Source organism: Hyla sarda, chromosome 4 (assembly GCF_029499605.1).
Source record: "Hyla sarda isolate aHylSar1 chromosome 4, aHylSar1.hap1, whole genome shotgun sequence".
Classification (NCBI taxonomy): Eukaryota; Metazoa; Chordata; class Amphibia; order Anura; family Hylidae; genus Hyla; species Hyla sarda.
This window is the reverse complement of record NC_079192.1, coordinates 330,340,623-330,361,762: the sequence shown is the minus strand read 5'-3', so window position 1 is coordinate 330,361,762 and position 21,140 is coordinate 330,340,623. Positions and strand designations below refer to the sequence as shown.

The window sequence follows — 21,140 nt, the reverse complement described above, 5'->3', positions numbered from 1 at the left end:
GAGGGTAATTAGTTATTTTCATAAATTTGTTTATTATGTAGTTTATATGGTTTTCCCATAACAACCAATATCTAAAGTAACCTGCTTTCATAGTAGCACAGTTTAGAAAATGATGGAAGTTATTTGGTTGGTTGCTATGGGCAACTGCTCCACTTTTTGCCAGCACTGGTATTTTATACGATGTCTTCTACTCTATCTTTGGGAACTATACGCGTTGTGTTTTCTTTGCAGAACGCAAAACAAAGTCCTTGAAGGATTCCAAGAACAGACCAAAGAAACAGGTACAAACCCTACATTATGCTAAAAGATAGCCTGACTTAGGGTGCTTTCACACTACCATTGTAGTGTACGGTTGCTGGATCCGGTTGGGAGGAGCGAAGACCGTCCGCTCCCGTATCCCAGCCGCATCCGGCCCGAACCCCATTCATTTCAATGAGCCGACCGGAGTCAAACGCTGACTCCGGTTGTCTCATTTTTCCCCGAATACGGTTTTCTGACCTGACCTAGAACCGTGGTATACCACTGTTTTAGGTCCGGTCAGAAACTGTATACAGGGAAAAATGAGACAACCGGAGTCAGCGTTTGACGCCGGTCGGCTCGTTGCTCGTTGAAATGAATGGGGTTCGGGTTGGTTCCGGCTGGGATACGGGAGCGGACGGTTTTCGCCCCTCCCAACCGGATCCAGCAACCATACACTACAATCGTAGTGTGAAAGCACCCTAACCTGTTAAATTTTCAATAAAAATCAATTGAAAAAAAAAAAAAAAACCTGCAGCCTGCATAAATGCTTGCACAATACACAAAAAAACAAAACAAAAAAAAACTTGTAAGTAAAATAGACTTACTTGTTCTTTTGCAGACGGACAGCTCATCTATAGATTCAGAGTTGGAAGAAGCTGTGAAGAACTGTCAACTCCCAGACGACCACAACAGCTACACGGCAAATTATTATTCAGCACCGGAAATCGACATCACAAACACAGAAATCTTAGGTAGCTTTGAAGTCACTTGTTTGTTCTTACCTATGATAAATACATACCACCAGCATTCATTAATACAGTTTAATGTACATTCATAACAGTCTATTAAAGCATGTATAAAAGGTACTACTTATCCAGTGATCTTAAAGGGGTATTCCGGTAGAAAACAATCAACTGGCTCCAGAAAGTTAAACAGATTTGTAGATTGTAAAGTTCTTTTCTGTCTGACCACAGTGCTCTCTGCTGACATCTCTGTCCATGTCAGGAACTGTCCAGTGCAGGAGAGGTTTGCTATGGTGATTTGTTCCTACTCTGGACAGTTCCGGACTTGGACAGAGGTGTCAGCAGAGAGCACTGTGATCAGACTCAAAAGAACTACTCAACTTCCTGTGGAGCATACAGCAGCTGATATGTACTGGAAGGATTAAGATTTTTTTTTTTTATAGAAGTAATTTACAAATCTGTTTAACTTTCTGGCACCAATTGATAAAAAAAAAAAAAATGTTTTCACCAAAGTACCCCTTTAAACCCAATGTCAAATGTTTTAATTTTTTATGTGACAGTGCCCATTTTAATGTCTGCCATTAAAGAGCCTGGAAAAGCTGGGTGGGATTTTGTAATAGTAGTAGCCTAACTTTCCTGGAAACCGATATTATTAAGCCTGAATAGAATAGTAAATAGAATTGTTATATCTGTAGATAATTTGTGTACATTTCTAGATGCAATATAATTCATTTTGATGTTTTGTGCAGCCATGAACGAATGTGAAGTGTCAAGTAGTATGTCTGAATGGGAAGACCCAGTCGATGTTCCCTTGCCTGACAGCACAAATGATATGTACCCTCTGCAGGTGTCCCCCATGGGCTCTGAAGGTAATTCATAAGCTAGTTTTCCTCTAGTGATTAGATTGATTGTGGCTCTTAAAGGGGTACGCCGCCCTAGACATCTTATCCCCTAGGCAAAGGATGGAGGATAAGATGTCTGATAGCGGGGGTCCTACTGCACCCCAGCATCGAGGGCAGCGCCGGAGGCTTGTGAAGCCACATCCCACTTTTAAAGTCACAGCCACGCCCCCTCAATGCAAGTCTATGGGAGGGGGCGTGACGGCCGTCACGCCCCCTCCCATAGACTTGCATTGAGGGGGTGTGACCATGACGTCACAAGCGAGGCGTGAATGTGACGTCACAAGCCTCCGCCGGCATCACCAGTCATCTGGCACAAAGCAAAGCTCGCTCTGTGCACCGGATGTCTGGGGTGCCGCAGCTGAGATCGCAGGGGTCCCCAGTTGCGGGACCCTAGCCATCAGACATCTTATCCCCTATCTTTTGGATAGGGGATAAGATGACTGGGGGCGGAGTACCCCTTTAAAGTTTAAACCCAATTTATATCTATATTTTACCTGCTTATGAGTTAGAACAGCAGTAAAGTAGTATTCTGAAGTATTAATATGGTGGCTTTTGCTTTTTTTTCTGCAGCTGATGATGAAGAAACCACCGCTGAAGAGCTTTACAAGGTAAGAGATGTTTATTATACAGGCAGTTCACACGCTGCAAATGTCAGAACGTTTTTGTTTTTAATGTTTTTATATTCCCTGCCATTGATTTATGTGTTACTGTTTTCTGACAGCTTTTAGAACCTATAGTTTGGCAACAGACAAACGTAGATGGCAAAGGATATTACACCAATGAATTCGGAACGCAGAATTCTTTACTACAAGAGTGCTCATTATATGACAGCTATAGATTGTCAGGTATGTTCTCCTTATTATATTATGTATTACTGCATTCAAAGTGCTTTCTTGTTTGTTTTTTTGAACAAGAGTACTAAAAATGTTTTTTTTTTTTTTTTTTCTTGTAACATAGAAGTCAATGGCAGCATGATGCAACAGGATATGCATCCTGCTGCATACTGTAGAAAACATACAGAGTGATGCGCTAGCAGAAATTTAGAAGTATGAATGGGAGTGCGGAATCCCATAGAAGTCTATGGGCTTTAATTTGAGGCAGAATTTCGCAAGCGGAAATTCTGCCGTGTGAATAGCCCCTTAGAGTACCTAGACCACATGTTTTGAAGATGTCTCACTATTTTATAGCTTTATTGTATATGGGTGTGCACTCCTAAAATCAAATTGTCCCTTAGGTAGCCTGCAACAAGAGAAGGAATGACCAAATCAGACAATTGCTATATTTGACTATGACAGATATATAGCAGAAATTTCTGTCGTTTAGCTGATGGCTGTTTGCATAGTTATTAAATCATGTTTTCCTTCTAAGCCTAAATGCATGACTTACGTACAAGGCTTATTGCTAGAAGCCAAACCCTATACATCAATTATTTAGGGCTAAGAGGTGTGGGGGAGCGAGGAGGCATGCATGAAGGATTGGACTAGCAATATAAAAATGTGTTCATTTTAGTTTTTATGAGCGTAACATTATTTCTTTCTCTTTTCCAATTTTTTTTTAGAGATTGTCACCAACAGTGTCCGGGTCACTACAGAAATGAAGCCTAGATGTGATTTTAGTTTACATGAATTGACGTCGGCCATCACTTGCTGATCATGAGCATTATAAGGCGCCAACAGAAACTGCAATGCAATCCAGATGTTTAGGTGTATTTTGCCTACACAAATGAACATTAGACATCGTTCTGTCATCAGGAAGATTGAATCAGGGCGGAATACGAGCCACAACTGCGGCTGCAGAAGCCTAGAAGTGCCAATGGACGCAGACTTTTGTTTGGAGAATGTCGTCAAGAATGGAATTGAAGTTGCACTTGACTCAAATATTCATTGCTAGAAAGCAGCATTTCACTACATTTGTCCTGGCTTTGTGTCTTTGCGGTAGACAATACTGTGAACTGAAGTAGCAACTACAATGTCACTATTTTATGAATGAAATGTTCACTTCATAGCCAGCATGAAAACTGCTATGTATCTAAATTCATATCTGCCATCAAAGATTGTAGTCACAACTTGTCCTGAGAGGGATTGCTCACTTTCCAGCACTTAGCCATGTAGTAGGCAAAGGATTCCTTGTGTTATTGTCTCTCAGGGGGAAATGTACAGAATCCGGTGAAGATGAAAGAATGGATTATGATTGAGGGGATTCCTATAGGCGGAACTCTGTTACACAGTACAATCATAGCTAAACAGCATTATTTCTGCTAGATAGAAGTTACGTAGTAAGACTTCCTAAATCATAAGCTGAAATATAACGTAAAAAGTTTATTATAATATCACAATTTATGAATACACTGTATAGAGATAAACTAAAGCCACACTGTGTACACATCTAGTTCCAGGATTCCCATTGAGTTGACATTGAAAGCATGCTGGCCTATGCATTACTTATAAATGCTGTGAAACCATTGAGCCGACATTGTCACATGCTGCTAAAGAAAATGGGGAAATTCAGTTTAGAATTAGAGACAGGCATTTTTTTTAAATTCATAAAAAAATGATTAAGAATTATTATTTAAAGTGTTGTGCCCTAATGTGCAGGTCCTATAAAATAGGATCTCTGTGTCAGTGAATTCTGGACATTTCCCATGTAGTAGTGAACAGGAAACAGTTGTGCCGAAACTCGGCTGTTTGTTTATGTAAAGTGGATTGTTTTATTCTGTATATATTATCTATTGACTAAAAATTGTTTTATTCCAAAAAGGCAATGTTAATGTTCTAGAATTTATTCTTGGATTATATTCAACACTTTTGGTAATGTTACCAGTATGAATTTATCATGGGTGGATATGCTCCTTTATTTCCTTATGCTAAGCAAAGTAGGAGAGTCTACCACTGAAGACCATGTAGCTTTGTAAATAAAGCAGCTGTGTATATGTAAATATGTATTTTGTCAAAATGTTTGATGTAATAAATGTTTATTTACACTATAAATCTATATTTTGTTACATATATTTTTTTCTAGGGTTTATCTAGAGTTTTATAAAGCCTTCATTGTTGTCTTTGGACCGCAAATGACTTTTACACTGTGAAGAATATTTTTCACTTCCCTCTTTTTCACGTCCCCATAGTGGTTTTAAAGGGTACCTCTCATCAAATAAACTTTTGATATATTTTAGATTAATGAATGTTGAATAACTTTCCAATAGCATGTTAATGAAAAATATGCTTCTTTCTATTGTATTTTTCCCGATCAGTCCTGTCAGCAAGCATTTCTGACTCATGATGGAGTCCTAAACACTCAGAGCTGCCAGTCTGCTTTGTTCACAGCCAAACAGGCTGTGAACAAAGCAGGCTGGCAGCTCTGAGTGTTCTCCTTTGTGAACAAAGCAGACTGGCAGCTTGTAGTGTTTAGGACTCCAGCATGAGTCTGAAATGCTTGCTGCCAGGACTGGTAGGGAGACCCCTAGTGGTCATTTCTTCAAAGTGGAAAATTAAATAGAAAGAAGCATATTTTTTTAATAACATGCAATTGTAAAGTTATTCTGCATACATTAATCTATAATATATCAAAAGTTTTTTTGATGAGAGGTACCCTTTAAAGTTTGAAATGTTATTCCTTATTTATAGATACAGTTCATAAGAAAGAACGATCAGGGCACTCACCACTGCTGCAGAAGTATATTTTATTCACGATCCAGGTGACACAAAAAACAGGAGCGGGACAGACAAACGTACATGCAGGGGTGCTTCTGGGGCAACAGTGCCGTTTCCCGCAATCCTGCGCTTTGACTGGCCCACACGTCATCATGTCTCATACCTTAGGACATCATTGTTGATTCTTTTTATTCTTAACAATTGACTATAGGGAATACTTTGTTTAACTTGTGCAGGATGGGACGACTCAATGACAGAGATCATTCTTTGTTATATTTTTTTCTAAAGCCTGATGTAATAATCTTATTGTCAAATACATCAATCTGGACATCAAGAAATTCTAGATGATCTCCTTCCACTGGGACGTAAACCGCATGTTCACCTGATTGTCATTATTTAAGAACTTGCCAAACTCAGCCTCGGTATGTCCCAAATGACAAAGAAATCATCCACGAAACGTAGATACAATACAGCAAGAACTGCTCTAATGTTTTTAAGGTATGTTTTAATGTGTTCTTCAGTTGCTTTGTTTTGGAGCTTGATTGTTAACTGTTACCTTGGCAACTGGGTCAGGGGTTATTTATACCTACCTGTAAGACGTGATGAGGTGTGGGCCAGTCGAATCGCAAGATTGTGTGAAACGGCACTATCGCCCCAGAAGCACCCCTGCTTGTTCGTTTGTCCCGCTCCTATTTTTGTGTCACCTGGATCGTGAATAAAATATACTTCTGCAGCAGTGGTGAGTGCCCTGATCGTTCTTTCTTATGAACTGTATCTATAGATATTTCTGAATTGGCTGTATCAGTTGTGCACCCTAGGCTGCCTTATCCAGGATTGGGAGTACATGTGTGGATCATCCAGTTCTCAGCCATACATGGCCATACTTTAGCAGTGCCGAGTGTACTCTGTTGCTGATGTTGCTATTCTATATTTATTTCTCAGGTGCATATAAAATTAAAAATAACACAACTTTGCTAATTATTCCTATTGTTTTGTGTCTACAGTTCATGTACAGACCAGTATGTTTCCAAGGTAACAGACAACATACAAACTCTGTGTTGTCTGATCTTGAAGTCCTTTTTAATTCTATCTTTCTCCTACTAGCTAGTAGAGAGAATATGTACAGCAGCTCACGACACCACCTTTCAGTTAGTTTTCTCTAAACATCAGTTTTTTCACTCCAACTGCAGGATTCAATGCCAAGCTAGAGAGTACCCATCTGCAGACAGCACTGTTTCTGGGTTTGTTATCCCTCCTTAGTACAGAGTAGGGTGTTCTTGCTTGGTAGGTGAGAGGTCTGTCGACTAGGTAAAGAGTTCTCCTTGAGGAGATCACCATTACTGGTGTGTGGAGCTTCAAAGGCCATTGGCACTCCACTGGGCAGTAGTAGATTGGCAAAAAGATACCCGTGCAAGTAGGTATCGCTGCAGGATCAGACTGCATAGGTTTTCTTGTCTGTTACTTTGAAAACACAAAGGTCTGCATAGAAACAGTAGATACTAAACTACAGGAATTATTTGCAATAGGAAATTTTACACCAATGCTTGTTACAAAGTTGCATTATTTTAAGATGGAATAAAAAATGTCACACAGAGAGATTTACAATGAATTTTGTGTGTCAGGAAATGTTGATAGACAACTTCTAGCTGACCCAGAATGGGAGCGGAAGTCTGTGGGTATTTTCAGCCTGGAATCAGGGAATGCTATCTAGAAAGTACAGTGTGTAAATTCACCATCAAGTAAATCAGTAAATCTAATATTAGACAATGAGAGCCAGAGCACACATGTAACAGTTTTTAAATTATTTAGTATTTAAGTTATCTGGACTTAAAAAAATTATGGCCTATCCTCAGTGAAGGCCATAAAATTAGATTGGTGGGGGTCAGACTTGGCACGTCTGCCAATCAACTATTTAAAGGGGCCATGGTATTTATGCAAGTGCTGCAACCATTTTAATGTTTACCTCTAATGCCAGTTTGTTTGTAGTAGCAAACGCTATACTATTTGTAGCAGTGATACCAATTACCGAGGCATTGCATCAAGAGAATGAGGGTACCCTGCAGTATCTTGCACCAAGGCTACTTATAGTACAGCTATCGGACTCAATGCAATAGGGGATATCACGCTTCCAGTAGGCAGTGCTTGGTTCTTTATACTTACCCTCATTCGGATAAAATAATATTGGCTGCAAATGAGGGGTTAGTCCTTTACTATACCTTGACATAACATTACCATAAGGGCCTTAGATAGTAAGCACAACATGACTTATGTCACGATTCGGCTTCCAGGTAGTGGATCCTCTGTGTCAGCGAGGGATTGGCGTGGACCGTGCTAGTGGACCGGTTCTAAGAGGCTACTGGTTTTCACCAGAGCCCGCCGCAAAGCGGGATGGTCTTGCTGCGGCAGTAGCAACCAGGTCGTATCCACTAGCAACGGCTCTACCTCGCTGACTGCTGAGAAGGCGTGGGACAGAAGGACTAGGCAGAGGCAAGGTCAGACGTAGCAGAAGGTCGGGGGCAGGCGGCAAGGTTCGTAGTCAGGAAGGGTAGCAGAAGTTCAGGTACACAGGCTTTGGACAATACTAAACGCTTTCACTGGCACAAGGCAACAAGATCCGGCAAGGGAGTGCAAGGGAGGAGACTAGATATAGCCAGGGAACAGGTGGGAACCAATTAAGCTAATTGGGCCAGGCACCAATCATTGGTGCACTGGCCCTTTAAGTCTCAGAGAGCTGGCGCGCGCGCGCCCTAGAGAGCGGAGCCGCGCGCGCCAGCACATGACAGCAGGGGACCGGGACGGGTAAGTGACCTGGGATGCGACTCGCGAGCGGGCGCGTCCCGCTGTGCGAATCGCATCCCCAACGGCCAAGACAGTGCAGCGCTCCCGGTCAGCGGGACTGACCGGGGCGCTGCAGGGAGAAAGACGCCGTGAGCGCTCCGGGGAGGAGCGGGGACCCGGAGCGCTAGGCGTAACAGTACCCCCCCCCTTAGGTCTCCCCTTCTCTTTGTCCGGTAACTGCCTCCCCTGGGATGAGGACACCTGGAAAGAATGGAGGGTTTCCTCAACGGCAGGCAGTACAGCAGGAGTGGGAATGGGGAGGGAGGGCAGAGGGCGAGGCCTGGCACGGAGCAGTGTGACACCAGGACGGGGACCATGGGGAGGCACAGAGGCTTGCCTGACGGGACTGGGAGGGGGGGAGAGGCACTTCCTGTGGCAGGCAGAGTCCCAGTTCCTGATCTCCCCGGTGGTCCAATCAATGGTGGGGGAATGAAGCCGGAGCCAAGGCAGACCGAGGAGGACCTCAGAGGTACAGTTGGGGAGAATGAAGAACTCAATCCTCTCAAGGTGGGGTCCAACAGACATGAGGAGGGGCTCTGTGCGGTAACGCACGGTGCAGTCCAATCTGGCTCCATTGACCGCGGAAATGTAGAGCGGCTTGACGAGACGGGTCACCGGGATGCTGAATTTATTAACAAACGACTCCAAAATAAAATTTCCAGAGGCACCGGAGTCCAAGCAGGCCACGGCTGAGAGGGAGGAGTTGGCTGAAGAAGAAATCCGCACGGGTACCGTGAGACGTGGATGAGCAGACTTGGAACCAAGAGACGCCACACCCACGTGAGCTGGGTGCGTGCGTGCGTTTCCCAGGCGTGGAGGACGGATAGGGCAATCCACCAAGAAATGCTCGGTACTGGCACAGTAAAGACAGAGATTTTCTTCCCTACGGCGATTCCTCTCTTCCTGGGTCAGGCGAGACTTATCCACTTGCATGGCCTCCTCGGCGGGAGGCCCAGGCGTAGATTGCAACGGATACTGTGGGAGAGGTGCCCAGAGATCTAAGTCTTTTTCCTGGCGGAGCTCTTGGTGTCGCTCAGAAAAACGCATGTCAATGCGGGTAGCTAGATGGATGAGTTCTTGCAGATTGGCAGGAATCTCTCGTGCGGCCAGCACATCCTTGATGCGACTGGATAGGCCTTTTTTAAAGGTCGCGCAGAGAGCCTCGTTATTCCAGGATAATTCTGAAGCAAGAGTACGGAATTGTACGGCATACTCGCCAACGGAAGAATTACCCTGGACCAGGTTCAACAGGGCAGTCTCGGCAGAAGAAGCTCGGGCTGGCTCCTCGAAGACACTCCGGAGTTCAGTGAAGAAGGCCTGGACTGTGGCTGTGGCAGGATCATTGCGGTCCCAGAGCGGTGTGGCCCAAGACAAGGCCTTTCCTGAGAGAAGGCTTACTACGAACGCCACCTTAGACCGTTCTGAAGGAAACAAGTCCGACATCATCTCCATATGCAGGGAACACTGAGACAAAAATCCACGGCAGAGTCTGGAGTCCCCATCAAATTTGTCCGGCAGGGACAAGCGGAGGCTAGGAGCGGCCACTCGCTGCGGAGGAGGTGCAGGAGCTGGCGGAGGAGATGGTTGCTGCTGTAGCAGAGGCAGAAGTTGCTGTAACGTGGCGGTCAACTGCGACAGCTGCTGTCCTTGTTGGGCAATCTGCTGCGATTGCTGAGCGACCACCGTGGTAAGGTCAGCGAGACTTGGCAGCGGCACCTCAGCGGGATCCATGGCCGGATCTACTGTCACGATTCGGCTTCCAGGTAGTGGATCCTCTGTGTCAGCGAGGGATTGGCGTGGACCGTGCTAGTGGACCGGTTCTAAGAGGCTACTGGTTTTCACCAGAGCCCGCCGCAAAGCGGGATGGTCTTGCTGCGGCAGTAGCAACCAGGTCGTATCCACTAGCAACGGCTCTACCTCGCTGACTGCTGAGAAGGCGTGGGACAGAAGGACTAGGCAGAGGCAAGGTCAGACGTAGCAGAAGGTCGGGGGCAGGCGGCAAGGTTCGTAGTCAGGAAGGGTAGCAGAAGTTCAGGTACACAGGCTTTGGACAATACTAAACGCTTTCACTGGCACAAGGCAACAAGATCCGGCAAGGGAGTGCAAGGGAGGAGACTAGATATAGCCAGGGAACAGGTGGGAACCAATTAAGCTAATTGGGCCAGGCACCAATCATTGGTGCACTGGCCCTTTAAGTCTCAGAGAGCTGGCGTGCGCGCGCCCTAGAGAGCGGAGCCGCGCGCGCCAGCACATGACAGCAGGGGACCGGGACGGGTAAGTGACCTGGGATGCGACTCGCGAGCGGGCGCGTCCCGCTGTGCGAATCGCATCCCCAACGGCCAAGACAGTGCAGCGCTCCCGGTCAGCGGGACTGACCGGGGCGCTGCAGGGAGAAAGACGCCGTGAGCGCTCCGGGGAGGAGCGGGGACCCGGAGCGCTAGGCGTAACAACTTACTTTTACATCATAGAATCAAATCCACTGATGGGCCCTTGTCACTCCAGTCTGACACTGTATACCACCTTGGCATATGCAGTAATAATCCAAACACTGTTACAGAGTGAAAAATATGCAATATTATGAGACCCCTGGAAGGGGGCAAATACTTTCACAGGCCCAAATGTGTGTGAATTCATCGTACTTCACATTTTATCACCGAAACGTCGGGTGGGCTGGTAGTAAGTTTTAAACAGTGGAGGGATAATAATAGTTTAGAGCATAGGTATACTCTGCGCCAAAGCCATAGAAGATTGGCACGGAGAATTATATATTACAAGCTCCATATACAAAGAGAGGAGTAATTATAGCTCCCTAACACCATACTCTCCACTGACAATTTTAACAATAGTGTGAAGGGGTAATATTTTAACAAGCTAAGAATAAAGATTGTTTTTAAGGGGGGTTCTAGTGAAGGGTTTAATCCCCGCGAGGGGGTAACCCCTCAAAGGTTGTCAGATACAATATTAACACATTTACGTTTATTATTAAGTTAATGTGCTGCCTATTGTCTGTCAAGGCAGAGGTAAAAAAAAATGCTACAACCCAATAAGCAATGTATAATTAGAAATTTGGTACACAAAACATTCTTTTTTTTTGTAAGGTATGGCGATGTAGCTATAAATCACCTTCATTCATAGCAATGGATGGTTTTGTACAGGTTAAAGGCCCACGCCCAAATTACTTTGATACGAGACCAGTAATATTTCATATATCATGGCATTGTACTGTACAACAGAAAAATGATCTCATCATTGATGTATGACATATGCCTACCAGTGTTTACCATTTTCAGTAGACCACAACATCAAATATTTAATAGCTTTTATTAGAGTTAAGTATTTACAAAACAAATGCAAAAAGTCTTTATGAATGGCATCGGTATAAGCAGAGATGATTTTCATTTTTTTTTTTTTTTTTTTTTTATAAAATAAATATCATAGTAATACAACAGTATCAAAGTATGTCTAGGAATCATTACAGCCAGGGGGTTTTAGGGCAAAACCAATAGCGAGGGCAATACCGTACCAGACTTATTGTAACACTCACGTTTCTGAAGACAGGAACTCCGGTGTATCTGGGTCCGCTGGACCTGTGTGGCAGATGACTCGGACCGTACCAGGGAGGGGAGTCTAAGGTGCCACTGGTTTTCACCACAAGCGGGATGGGCTTGCAGCCGCAGACGACACCCAAGTCGCTACCCACGGCACGGCTCGACCACACAGGCGGCGGAGTAAATGCAAGGCACAGGATGGATGAGGCAACTTGTAGTCTGGATAGCAGAAGGTCAGGGCAGGTGGCACAGTATCGTAGTCAGGACATAGCAGGAGTTCAGTTGGCAGGTGACGGAGGAGTAAGGTCACGTCACAAAAGCAGGAGATTTGGTACACGGCAAGGCAATACAGAGGAATGCTTTCTCTAGGGCACAAGGCAACAAACATCCGGCAGAGAACTGAGGAGGGTGGAGGAATTTGTAAACAAGCCACAGGTGGATTATACTAAAGAGCATACTAGCCCTTTAAATCTTAAAGCTCCGGTGCGTCCTCTAAGGGATGGGGACACGCGTGTCGGAGCAAAGAGGCGGAGGCAGAGGCAGGAGAAACACCCGGAGAGTGACGGACTGGGGCTCGCATGCGGGCGCGTCCCGTAATACGAGTCCCAGCCCCGTCGGCAGCAGAAGGTAAGAGGACTGTTACGCCTAGCGCTCCGGGTCCCCGCTCCTCCCCGGAGCGCTTACGGCGTCTCTCTCTCCGCAGCGCCCCGGTCGGTCCCGCTGACCGGGAGCGCTGCACTGTCATGGCCGTCGGGGATGCGATTCGCACAGCGGGACGCGCCCGCTCGCGAATCGCATCCCAGGTCACTTACCCGTCCCGGTCCCCTGCTGTCATGTGCTGGCGCGCGCGGCTCCGCTCTCTAGGGCGCGCGCGCGCCAGCTCCCTGAGACTTAACCCCTTAAGGACCAAGGACGTACCGGTACGTCCTTGGTCCTGCTCTTCCGATATAACGCGGGGTTACACAGTAACCCCGCGTCATATCATGGCGGGCCCGGCGTCATAGTGAAGCCGGGACCCGCCTCTAATAGCGCGCAGCGCCGATCGCGGCGCCGCGCGCTATTAACCCTTTAGCCGCGCGCTCAAAGCTGAGCCGCGCGGCTAAAAGTGAAAGTGAAAGTTCCCGGCTAGCTCAGTCGAGCTGTTCGGGATAGCCGCGGCTAATCGCGGCATCCCGAACAGCTGACAGGACAGCGGGAGGGCCCCTTCCTGCCTCCTCGCTGTCCGATCGCCGAATGACTGCTCAGTGCCTGAGATCCAGGCATGAGCAGTCATCCGGCAGAATCGTTGATCACTGGTTTCTTATGAGAAACCAGTGATCAACATAGAAGATCAGTGTGTGCAGTGTTATAGGTCCCTATGGGACCTATAACACTGCAAAAAAAAAGTGAAAAAAAAAAGTGAATAAAGATCATTTAACTCCTCCCCTATTAAAAGTTTGAATCACCCCCCTTTTCCAATAAAAAAAAAAACACAGTGTAAATAAAAATAAAAATAAACATATGTGGTATCACCGCGTGCGGAAATGTCCGAATTATAAAAATATATCATTAATTAAACCGCTCGGTCAATGGCGTGCGCGCAAAAAAATTCCAAAGTCCAAAATAGTGCATTTTTGGTCACTTTTTATATCATTTAAAAATGAATAAAAAGTGATCAATAAGTCCTATCAATGCAAAAATGGTACTTCAGATCACGGGGCAAAAAATGAGCCCTCATACCACCCCATACACGGAAAAATAAAAAAGTTATAGGGGTCAGAAGATGACAATTTTAAACGTATTAATTTTCCTGCATGTAGTTATGATTTTTTCCAGAAGTCCGACAAAATCAAACCTATATAAGTAGGGTATCATTTTAATCGTATGGACCTACAGAATACATATCAGGTGTCATTTTTACCGAAAAATGTACTACGTAGAAACGGAAGCCCCCAAAAGTTACAAAACAGCGTTTTTTTTTCAATTTTGTCGCACAATGATTTTTTTTCCCGCTTCACCATAGATTTTTGGGCAAAATGACTGACGTCATTACAAAGTAGAATTGGTGGCGCAAAAAATAAGCCATCATATGGATTTTTAGGTGTAAATTTGAAAGAGTTATGATTTTTTAAAGGCAAGGAGCAAAAAACGAAAATGCAAAAACGGAAAAACCTCCGGTCCTTAAGGGGTTAAAGGGCCAGTGCACCAATGATTGGTGCCTGGCCCAATTAGCTTAATTGGCTTCCACCTGCTCCCAGACTATATCTGTTCTCTGTCCCTGCACTCCCCTGCCGGATCTTGTTGCCTTAGAGCCTAGTGAAAGCGTTACTGTGTTTATCCATACTGTGTATTTGACCTCCTGCTTTTCCTTATTGACTACGATTCTTGCTGCCTGCCCCGACCTTCTGCTACGTCCGACCTTGCTTTGTCTACTCCCTTGTACCGCGCCTATCTTCAGCAGTCAGAGAGGTTGAGCCGTTGCTAGTGGATACGACCTGGTCACTACCGCCGCAGCAAGACCATCCCGCTTTGCGGCGGGCTCTGGTGAACACCAGTAGTGACTTAGAACCGGTCCACTAGCACGGTCCACGCCAATCCCTCTCTGGCACAGAGGATCCACCTCCTGCCAGCCGGCATCGTGACAAGGACCATGCGCTCACGGCCAGCGTGTGTGGCCGGAGTGCATAGCGTAACACATATTAATAATAATTGCTTATCTGTTAAAGTGTAGATCCACCAATACATCTGTGTTCAAACAGTGACTCACAATTGGCTGCTTCAGAGTATTATATCTTTGCGCAGTATATTTAAGTGGGATGTATGGATACACATTCTGAAAGAAAAAAACAAAAAACATTCATTTATTAATGCAGGGTTAAACTACACCTATACAGAACATAGATTTACTATTGTATTTGCAATTTGTGCAAAAAATTAGAATGGGGCAATGGAAGCATAGAAAAGACATCAGGCATCAGGGGTGCAGACGTAGCAGTTGCACCGGGCCCTGATGACTAAGGGGGCACACCTGACCCATAAGAGACCATTATTATAAATGCCACATGGGGCCCTGTAGCAGACAGCATTGCCCTCCACTCCCTTGCCAGCCAAGAGATTCGTAAATTTCTCTGCATAGACTTCTCTGAAGTGAACGGATCTCAGCAACTTTTGACATGTCTGATCAATGTTTTTAATGACAGTAACACTATAAGTAATAATGAAGCCCATCTGCTGGAATCACATGGCCTGAGCATTGTGCCAGGGAGTGAGGTGTACCGCCATTTGCATACCCAACTATATCCAGAGATTGGAGGGGGTCTCAGTGCTAAAACCAAGACCAATTCTACATAGTAATAACACTGTTGCTCAATAACTGATCCAAGAACTGTGACACTAGTTCCACTTACTTTGACATGTTACTTATATCCTTCCATTATATTCAATACCCAGGTATACTTGAGCGGGAGGTTTTTTAAAGTTAGTAAAGTTGGTTTTTATCTTTGTCATTGGTTTGCCACTTTTTTAATGCAAACCTGTTACTCACCCAATAAGTTTACCGGTAATTATATTCTATAATCCTGTGTGCAATGTATTCCAAGAGATCCAAAAGAAAATGGCCTATTGTTTAAATTAAGTTTTTTTACATTTACGTTAAGCATATTTTGGGTTATGTTTTTTTTTCCAAAATTTTCATTTTCAGATATATATATATTATAAAATAATCTTCTGTACAGATCACTTTTCAGCAGCTTTACAGACAGGATTAAAGTCCCTTCCCTGCACACTGACTTCTGCGCAGATTACAGAGCTTGTCTAGAAAACATTACCATAGAGTTAGAGTATTGTTATCATGTCCATGTAGCTGTAAAGCATTTTTCTAAATGCTGTTAACAGAGCACAACTGAAGCTTTCACTGTGTGGTTGTCCCAATAAAAAATGTGCAAAAACTAAGAACTAAGCAGTAAAAAATCGAGTTGATCTATTATGTCAAAGGGTAGAGTCACACGTGCTGCGTTATGCTGCATATTTGCTGCTGCATATTTTCCTCCTCATTAAAGTCAATGGGTAGCAAAATGTGTAGCTGATTTTGCTGCCCATTGACTTCAATAGTAGCAAAATATGCAGCAGCAAATTATGGTACATGTGACCCTACCCTAAAGAGTTATTTTCATAGGATATACCATAAATGCTTTAGCTGCAGATCCCATGTCTGTGTAAGTAAAAGTTGTAAGTAGAAGTTACAGAAAAAATATAGCTCAATGGTGCTGTAATGTGTCCACAATTTCCACAACTCCCACAAATATCTATGTGAGTTCCACAAACTGCATAAAACAACATATACAACATCTAAAGGGGTCATGTACAGAGACCCAATTCCCTTTCTAAGGCTATGTTCGCACTTGCGGAATGTCCGCATGGTAAATTTCTGTGCGGGCATTCCAGAGACTGCAGGAGTTGGCATAACATGCCAGCACTAGGACCGCACGGAAATGCGACATATTATAGACAGCTATGCATTCCGTGCAGAGTCCGCAGAAAGAATGAATTCCACACGGAAATTCCAGATGCGTGAACATGGCTTAACTATCATAATTATCAATGACAAACGTCTGCCAACGAGAAGTTCACTGCATACAGATCTTTTATAGCTTTCATTGAGTTCAAGAACAACCAGAACTTTATCATTAAATATGAATTGTAGGAGTTTAGGAAAAAAGAACAAAAAACAGCACAACTCTTGTCCTTTACTGGTATTGTAGCCCAGGCTCACCTTGGCAGACCCATCTCTCTATGCATTACATGGTTGGCTTTTCACTTGGATGGTCAGCATGTTATAAATATATATATATATATATATATATATATATATATATATATATATATACATATATATAAATTACTTATTCTATTACTTTCCTATTGTAACTATAGTTCAACGTTTCAGCTTTGTCCAATTTATCTTACGAGAACGAGTCTATAAAATGATTACCTTGCTAAGGTAACAAAGGTTAAGAATAGCTTTCAACTTGTGGCCTTGAGAGTTTCTCGTAAGCCGTAACAAAACCGTTATCCTTTCCAGTTGAAAGGGATTTATGATCATTTAGAACTCTGAACCTAACTAGACTTGTAGTTACGTGTGACAACTTTAATGAGGGAATGCATAAAAGCTAACATACAACTAGTTTCCATTAGTAGACATACATGGGTGGTATATTTATATTTCTTTCTTTATTTGTTTATTTCTGCTTTTGCTTGATTGGTCTCAAAATAAATTTAAATAAGCATTTATAGATAGTAAAGTGGTATTCCTGCTAGAAACATTATAAATAAGATAAGCTAGTGGAGAATTGAGTCTAGAGTGGCACAACTGACCCTCGTATACTGTCATATGAGTCCAGGAAGCATGCAATCCGGGTCTTAGACTGACAGCCTTGCGGTCCTCAGAGCAAAGAGACTCCATGAACAGCACAGTTTCATGCCTTCTTGGCCCTTTTTCAAGCCACGCAGACACGTCTGCGTGGCTTGAAGAAGTGCCAAGAAGGCATGAAACTGCGCCGTTCCACAAGTACCCCCTGCCTCCATCCTTTCCTCCCCCAGCCATGATGTGTGTTATGACTTATGTCTTGGATTAAAGTCAAGTCCGTTGTGCAGCAGTGGTGAGTTTTCTTTGATTCTTATGTTACCTATAAATAAGATAAGCCATAATTATTTGATCTGTAGGGGTCCTACTGCTGTTGTCTACCAATTGGCAGAATGGGGTTAAATGTGCCCTGTTACTGTTCTGAAGTCATGTAAAAGTAAGAAGAGAACAATACCACCTATGGTAGACACGTACGTGGCATTCTCGATTTACATCTATGGGCAGTGGTGGAAACAGCCGGCTGAGGGCAACAACCATGTCTGTACCTTCCATGCTAATTCTTATCTATGCCACAGATATTTTATGGGGTTCTTTTATAAGTACCCCATTATCAAAATAAGTGATGACTTTGAGAGGCCTTGACCTTTTTTAGGTTTGATTCAGATTCCAGTCTTTTTGAAGGACACATGAATCAAACCAAGTACAAGGTTATCTAGAAAGAACACCTGCTTTATTCTGCTTCCACAACATTGGGTAATTGTATTTTTTTCCTGCACAGATAACTTTGGCTTTGAAATACATTGAAGGGTGCCACTAAAAAGTACAACTTTTTCTGGCAAAGACAAGCCTCAAAAAGACTCCGTTGGTGGGAAAATATAAATGCCATGAGTCTCAAAAGTGAGAAGGTAGAAAATGTAAGTGGAAAATTAAGATTTTGGGGCTGGGAAGGGGTTAAAAAGTAACACTTATTTGTTTAGATTAGAATAAGAGTGTGCATGGTACAACTGAAAAGTTATTTTTTCTATAAGCATGTAATGTAGGTATCCAATATTACAGATTATGGTTTAAAGAAGAAGTTTCATACAACAATGAAGGAACACTATCATGAATGATGACAAAGTGCAATAATCAAGAAGATCCTTGACATTTCTGTCACAGCTTTATATATCCTGTTATCTGTGTCTGCGAACATCTTTCTTCCTTTTTTACAAGATACATGTGTAGCAGTATTTTCAAATCTTCCATCATATTTCCTACCCAGTCTTTCATTACGGCTGACGATGATACACAGCAGTTTCACTGTACAAGGGCCGACAATAATATATAAGAAATTGAAAAAAACAACTATTCCTTAATAAAGAGGTCCCCCAACTCAGTCATTAAGGCCCACAATTAGTCCAGGACTTTTTCCTAGTTCTAAACCAATGAAGTAACTGAAAAACCTGGAATATTGGTGGTCCTTAATGACTAGGTTGGAGACATTTTTATTAAGAAATATACAGCAGCACTCTTGGTAAAAAATGGAGGCTCTTAGCGAACTTTTTGATCAAAACGTCTGTCCCCCATCCACCACGCAGAGGTGGCCTCACTTTGGATTGGACCCTAAAACGCTCATTCCACTCACCTCTGCTGGGCATATGGCTTCTGACTGGATGACATGCAGGATCCACTGTCAATTAAAAAAATCTCCTATGAACAGGGAGGGGTGCATGGCTAAAGAGGGTGCCACTCCTCCAAACTTAAAGAGTACCTCTCATTATCTTGTAATTTATAATTCTCCCAGTTCATTGCCCCCATCATGATAAACCATCCCCTATATTTATTTTTACTTGTTGGTTTTCTCCTCGGATATTGCTCTGTATTTTCTGCTCAGTCTCACATACTGGGAAGGGGTGTTACCCAGCAGGCGTGACATCATCTGAAGCCATATAGGAGAGAACTTCCTCCCTCACTCTGCTACACACAGCCCAGAGCAGTTCAGTGTGTGAGATGAGCTCTGATTGGATAAGGCTTCACACACCACCATCAGCATTTCCTGCTTTTGGACTTCTGCCAGGCAAGCAGGAGTCCAAAGTCTGTGCAAAAAATGGGGAAAAATCTGCTCTGGACAAGTAGGGAGACACTTAGTGGCATTTTTTTTAAACACAAATAAAACATAGAAAACGTCTTTTTTTTTTTTTTAAACAAAGAACATTAGAAAGATATTTTATTTACCATAAGGAGTGCAATAACAAAAATTTTTTGAATGAGAGTGCCCATTTAAATAGCAAAAAAAAAAACAAACTAAAATTGCCCTGCATAAAGCCATGCACCCCTCCCTGTTTACAGGAGATTTTTTTGTGGAAACCCCTCCCTGTTTACAGGAGATAGTGGATCCAGCATGTCGCCCAGTCAGAGGCCATATGCCCAGCAGAGGTGAGTGGAATGAGCATGTTAGGGTCCCATCCGAAGTGAGGCCACCTCTGCGTGGTGGATGGGGGACACGTTTGGATAAAAAAATGCATTAAGAGCCTCCAATTTTTGACCAAGAGTGCTGCTGCAACACTTTTTTAAAAAATATTTCTTAACAAAAAAGGCCCATGTGGTCTGGGAACTTTTGATCATATTTTACTAATTTCTTTCTAGTATATGAAGTGACCAAAAATACACACTGGTATTTTTTTACGTGTAGGTATTGAACGTGTGGATTAATGAACATTATATTTTACATTTACAAAGGCGACGACACCACTTATGTTTATTTTTGTTAATATTACTTTCTTTAAAAAAGTGGGAAAAGGAGGGTGATCCAAACTTTTATTATGGAAGGGTTAATTCACGTTTATTAACATGTTTTTTTTTTACATTATTTACACTTTATATTAGTCCCCATAAGGGACTATTACATGCATTCTTTAGATTGCACAAATTGAACAATGCTGTGCCATAGCACAGGATTGATCAGTGTTATCGGTGCTCCATTGCTCCCGGCTGCCATGGCTTCCTGAAGCATAGGAGCACCAATTGAACAGCATGAAGGGATGTAAGGGCCCTCCCGCTGTCCACTTGATTTGGTGGTCATGGTGGTCCCAATCAGCCTGCTGTGCTAGCCAGGAACCAAAATTACTACATTTATATGCCACAACCAACTTTGATTGCTGTGTCTAAAGGTTAATGCTGGACATCGACCTGATTGGCTGGTAGACCCACCAGTTACATACAGCGGGAGCGGTGCAGGACGTACATTTACGTCCATTTGTGGGAAGGGGTTAATCATTAAATTCAGATGTTTCATTTAGTCCCAGTGCCACAGGTATACACAAATATGCCAATGGATGTAGAATGGGATGTTCTCAAAGCTCCTGTAAGAATAATGAGTGGATCTCGCAATATTTTTTTCCACATAGTAAATAAATGAATATACAGATTTAGAATTGGGTTGATGGGGATTTCCATCATGCTTTGTATTATTCTCTATTTCATAGGAGTGCAATAAGTTCAAGTCCACTGTAACTTTTCTGGGATCTGGCAATATTGCAACCAACAGGGAAGCCTACAGAAATTCAAGATTTTGTTTGGCTTCTAAGAGACTTATATCGGCATTTGGACTCATGTTTGTGACTCATTCTTTGAAACTGGGCTTAAAGGGGTTATCCAGGAAAAAACTTATATATATATATATATATATATATATATATATATATAAAAGCACGCACTTACGTGCGAAACTGCCATTGTAGCCTCCGAGCGCCACACGCCAGCGCCGATGCCGAGATCCTTCACCCCGTCACCGTATCTTCGCACCTGACTGTCTCTGCTATGTGGTGAGTGCACGTACGTGCTTCTTTATGTATTTCATTTACAAATCTGTTTAACTTTCTGGCACCAGTTGATTTAAA

General features: G+C 43.3%; 1 protein-coding gene and 1 long non-coding RNA gene across 2 annotated transcripts in view; one reads left to right on the top strand and one right to left on the bottom strand.

Annotated features, from left to right (window-relative positions):
• The window catches only part of LOC130369616 (interferon regulatory factor 1-like), a 16,781-nt gene extending 11,909 nt beyond the window's left edge, over positions 1-4,872 (top strand). The window contains exons 5-10 of the mRNA XM_056575055.1: positions 232-281; positions 860-992; positions 1,733-1,852; positions 2,456-2,493; positions 2,607-2,730; positions 3,444-4,872. Of these exons, the coding sequence (XP_056431030.1) occupies positions 232-281; positions 860-992; positions 1,733-1,852; positions 2,456-2,493; positions 2,607-2,730; positions 3,444-3,535 (557 nt within the window). The 3' untranslated portion in view covers positions 3,536-4,872. The remainder of the gene's footprint in view (positions 1-231; positions 282-859; positions 993-1,732; positions 1,853-2,455; positions 2,494-2,606; positions 2,731-3,443) is intronic.
• LOC130369617 (uncharacterized) overlaps positions 1-21,140 on the bottom strand; it is a 21,461-nt gene extending 321 nt beyond the window's left edge. Inside the window, exons 1-3 of the long non-coding RNA XR_008892840.1 lie at positions 20,962-21,140; positions 14,668-14,733; positions 846-1,022 (exon numbers count right to left, since the gene is read on the bottom strand). This is a non-coding gene — a long non-coding RNA (uncharacterized LOC130369617). The remainder of the gene's footprint in view (positions 1-845; positions 1,023-14,667; positions 14,734-20,961) is intronic.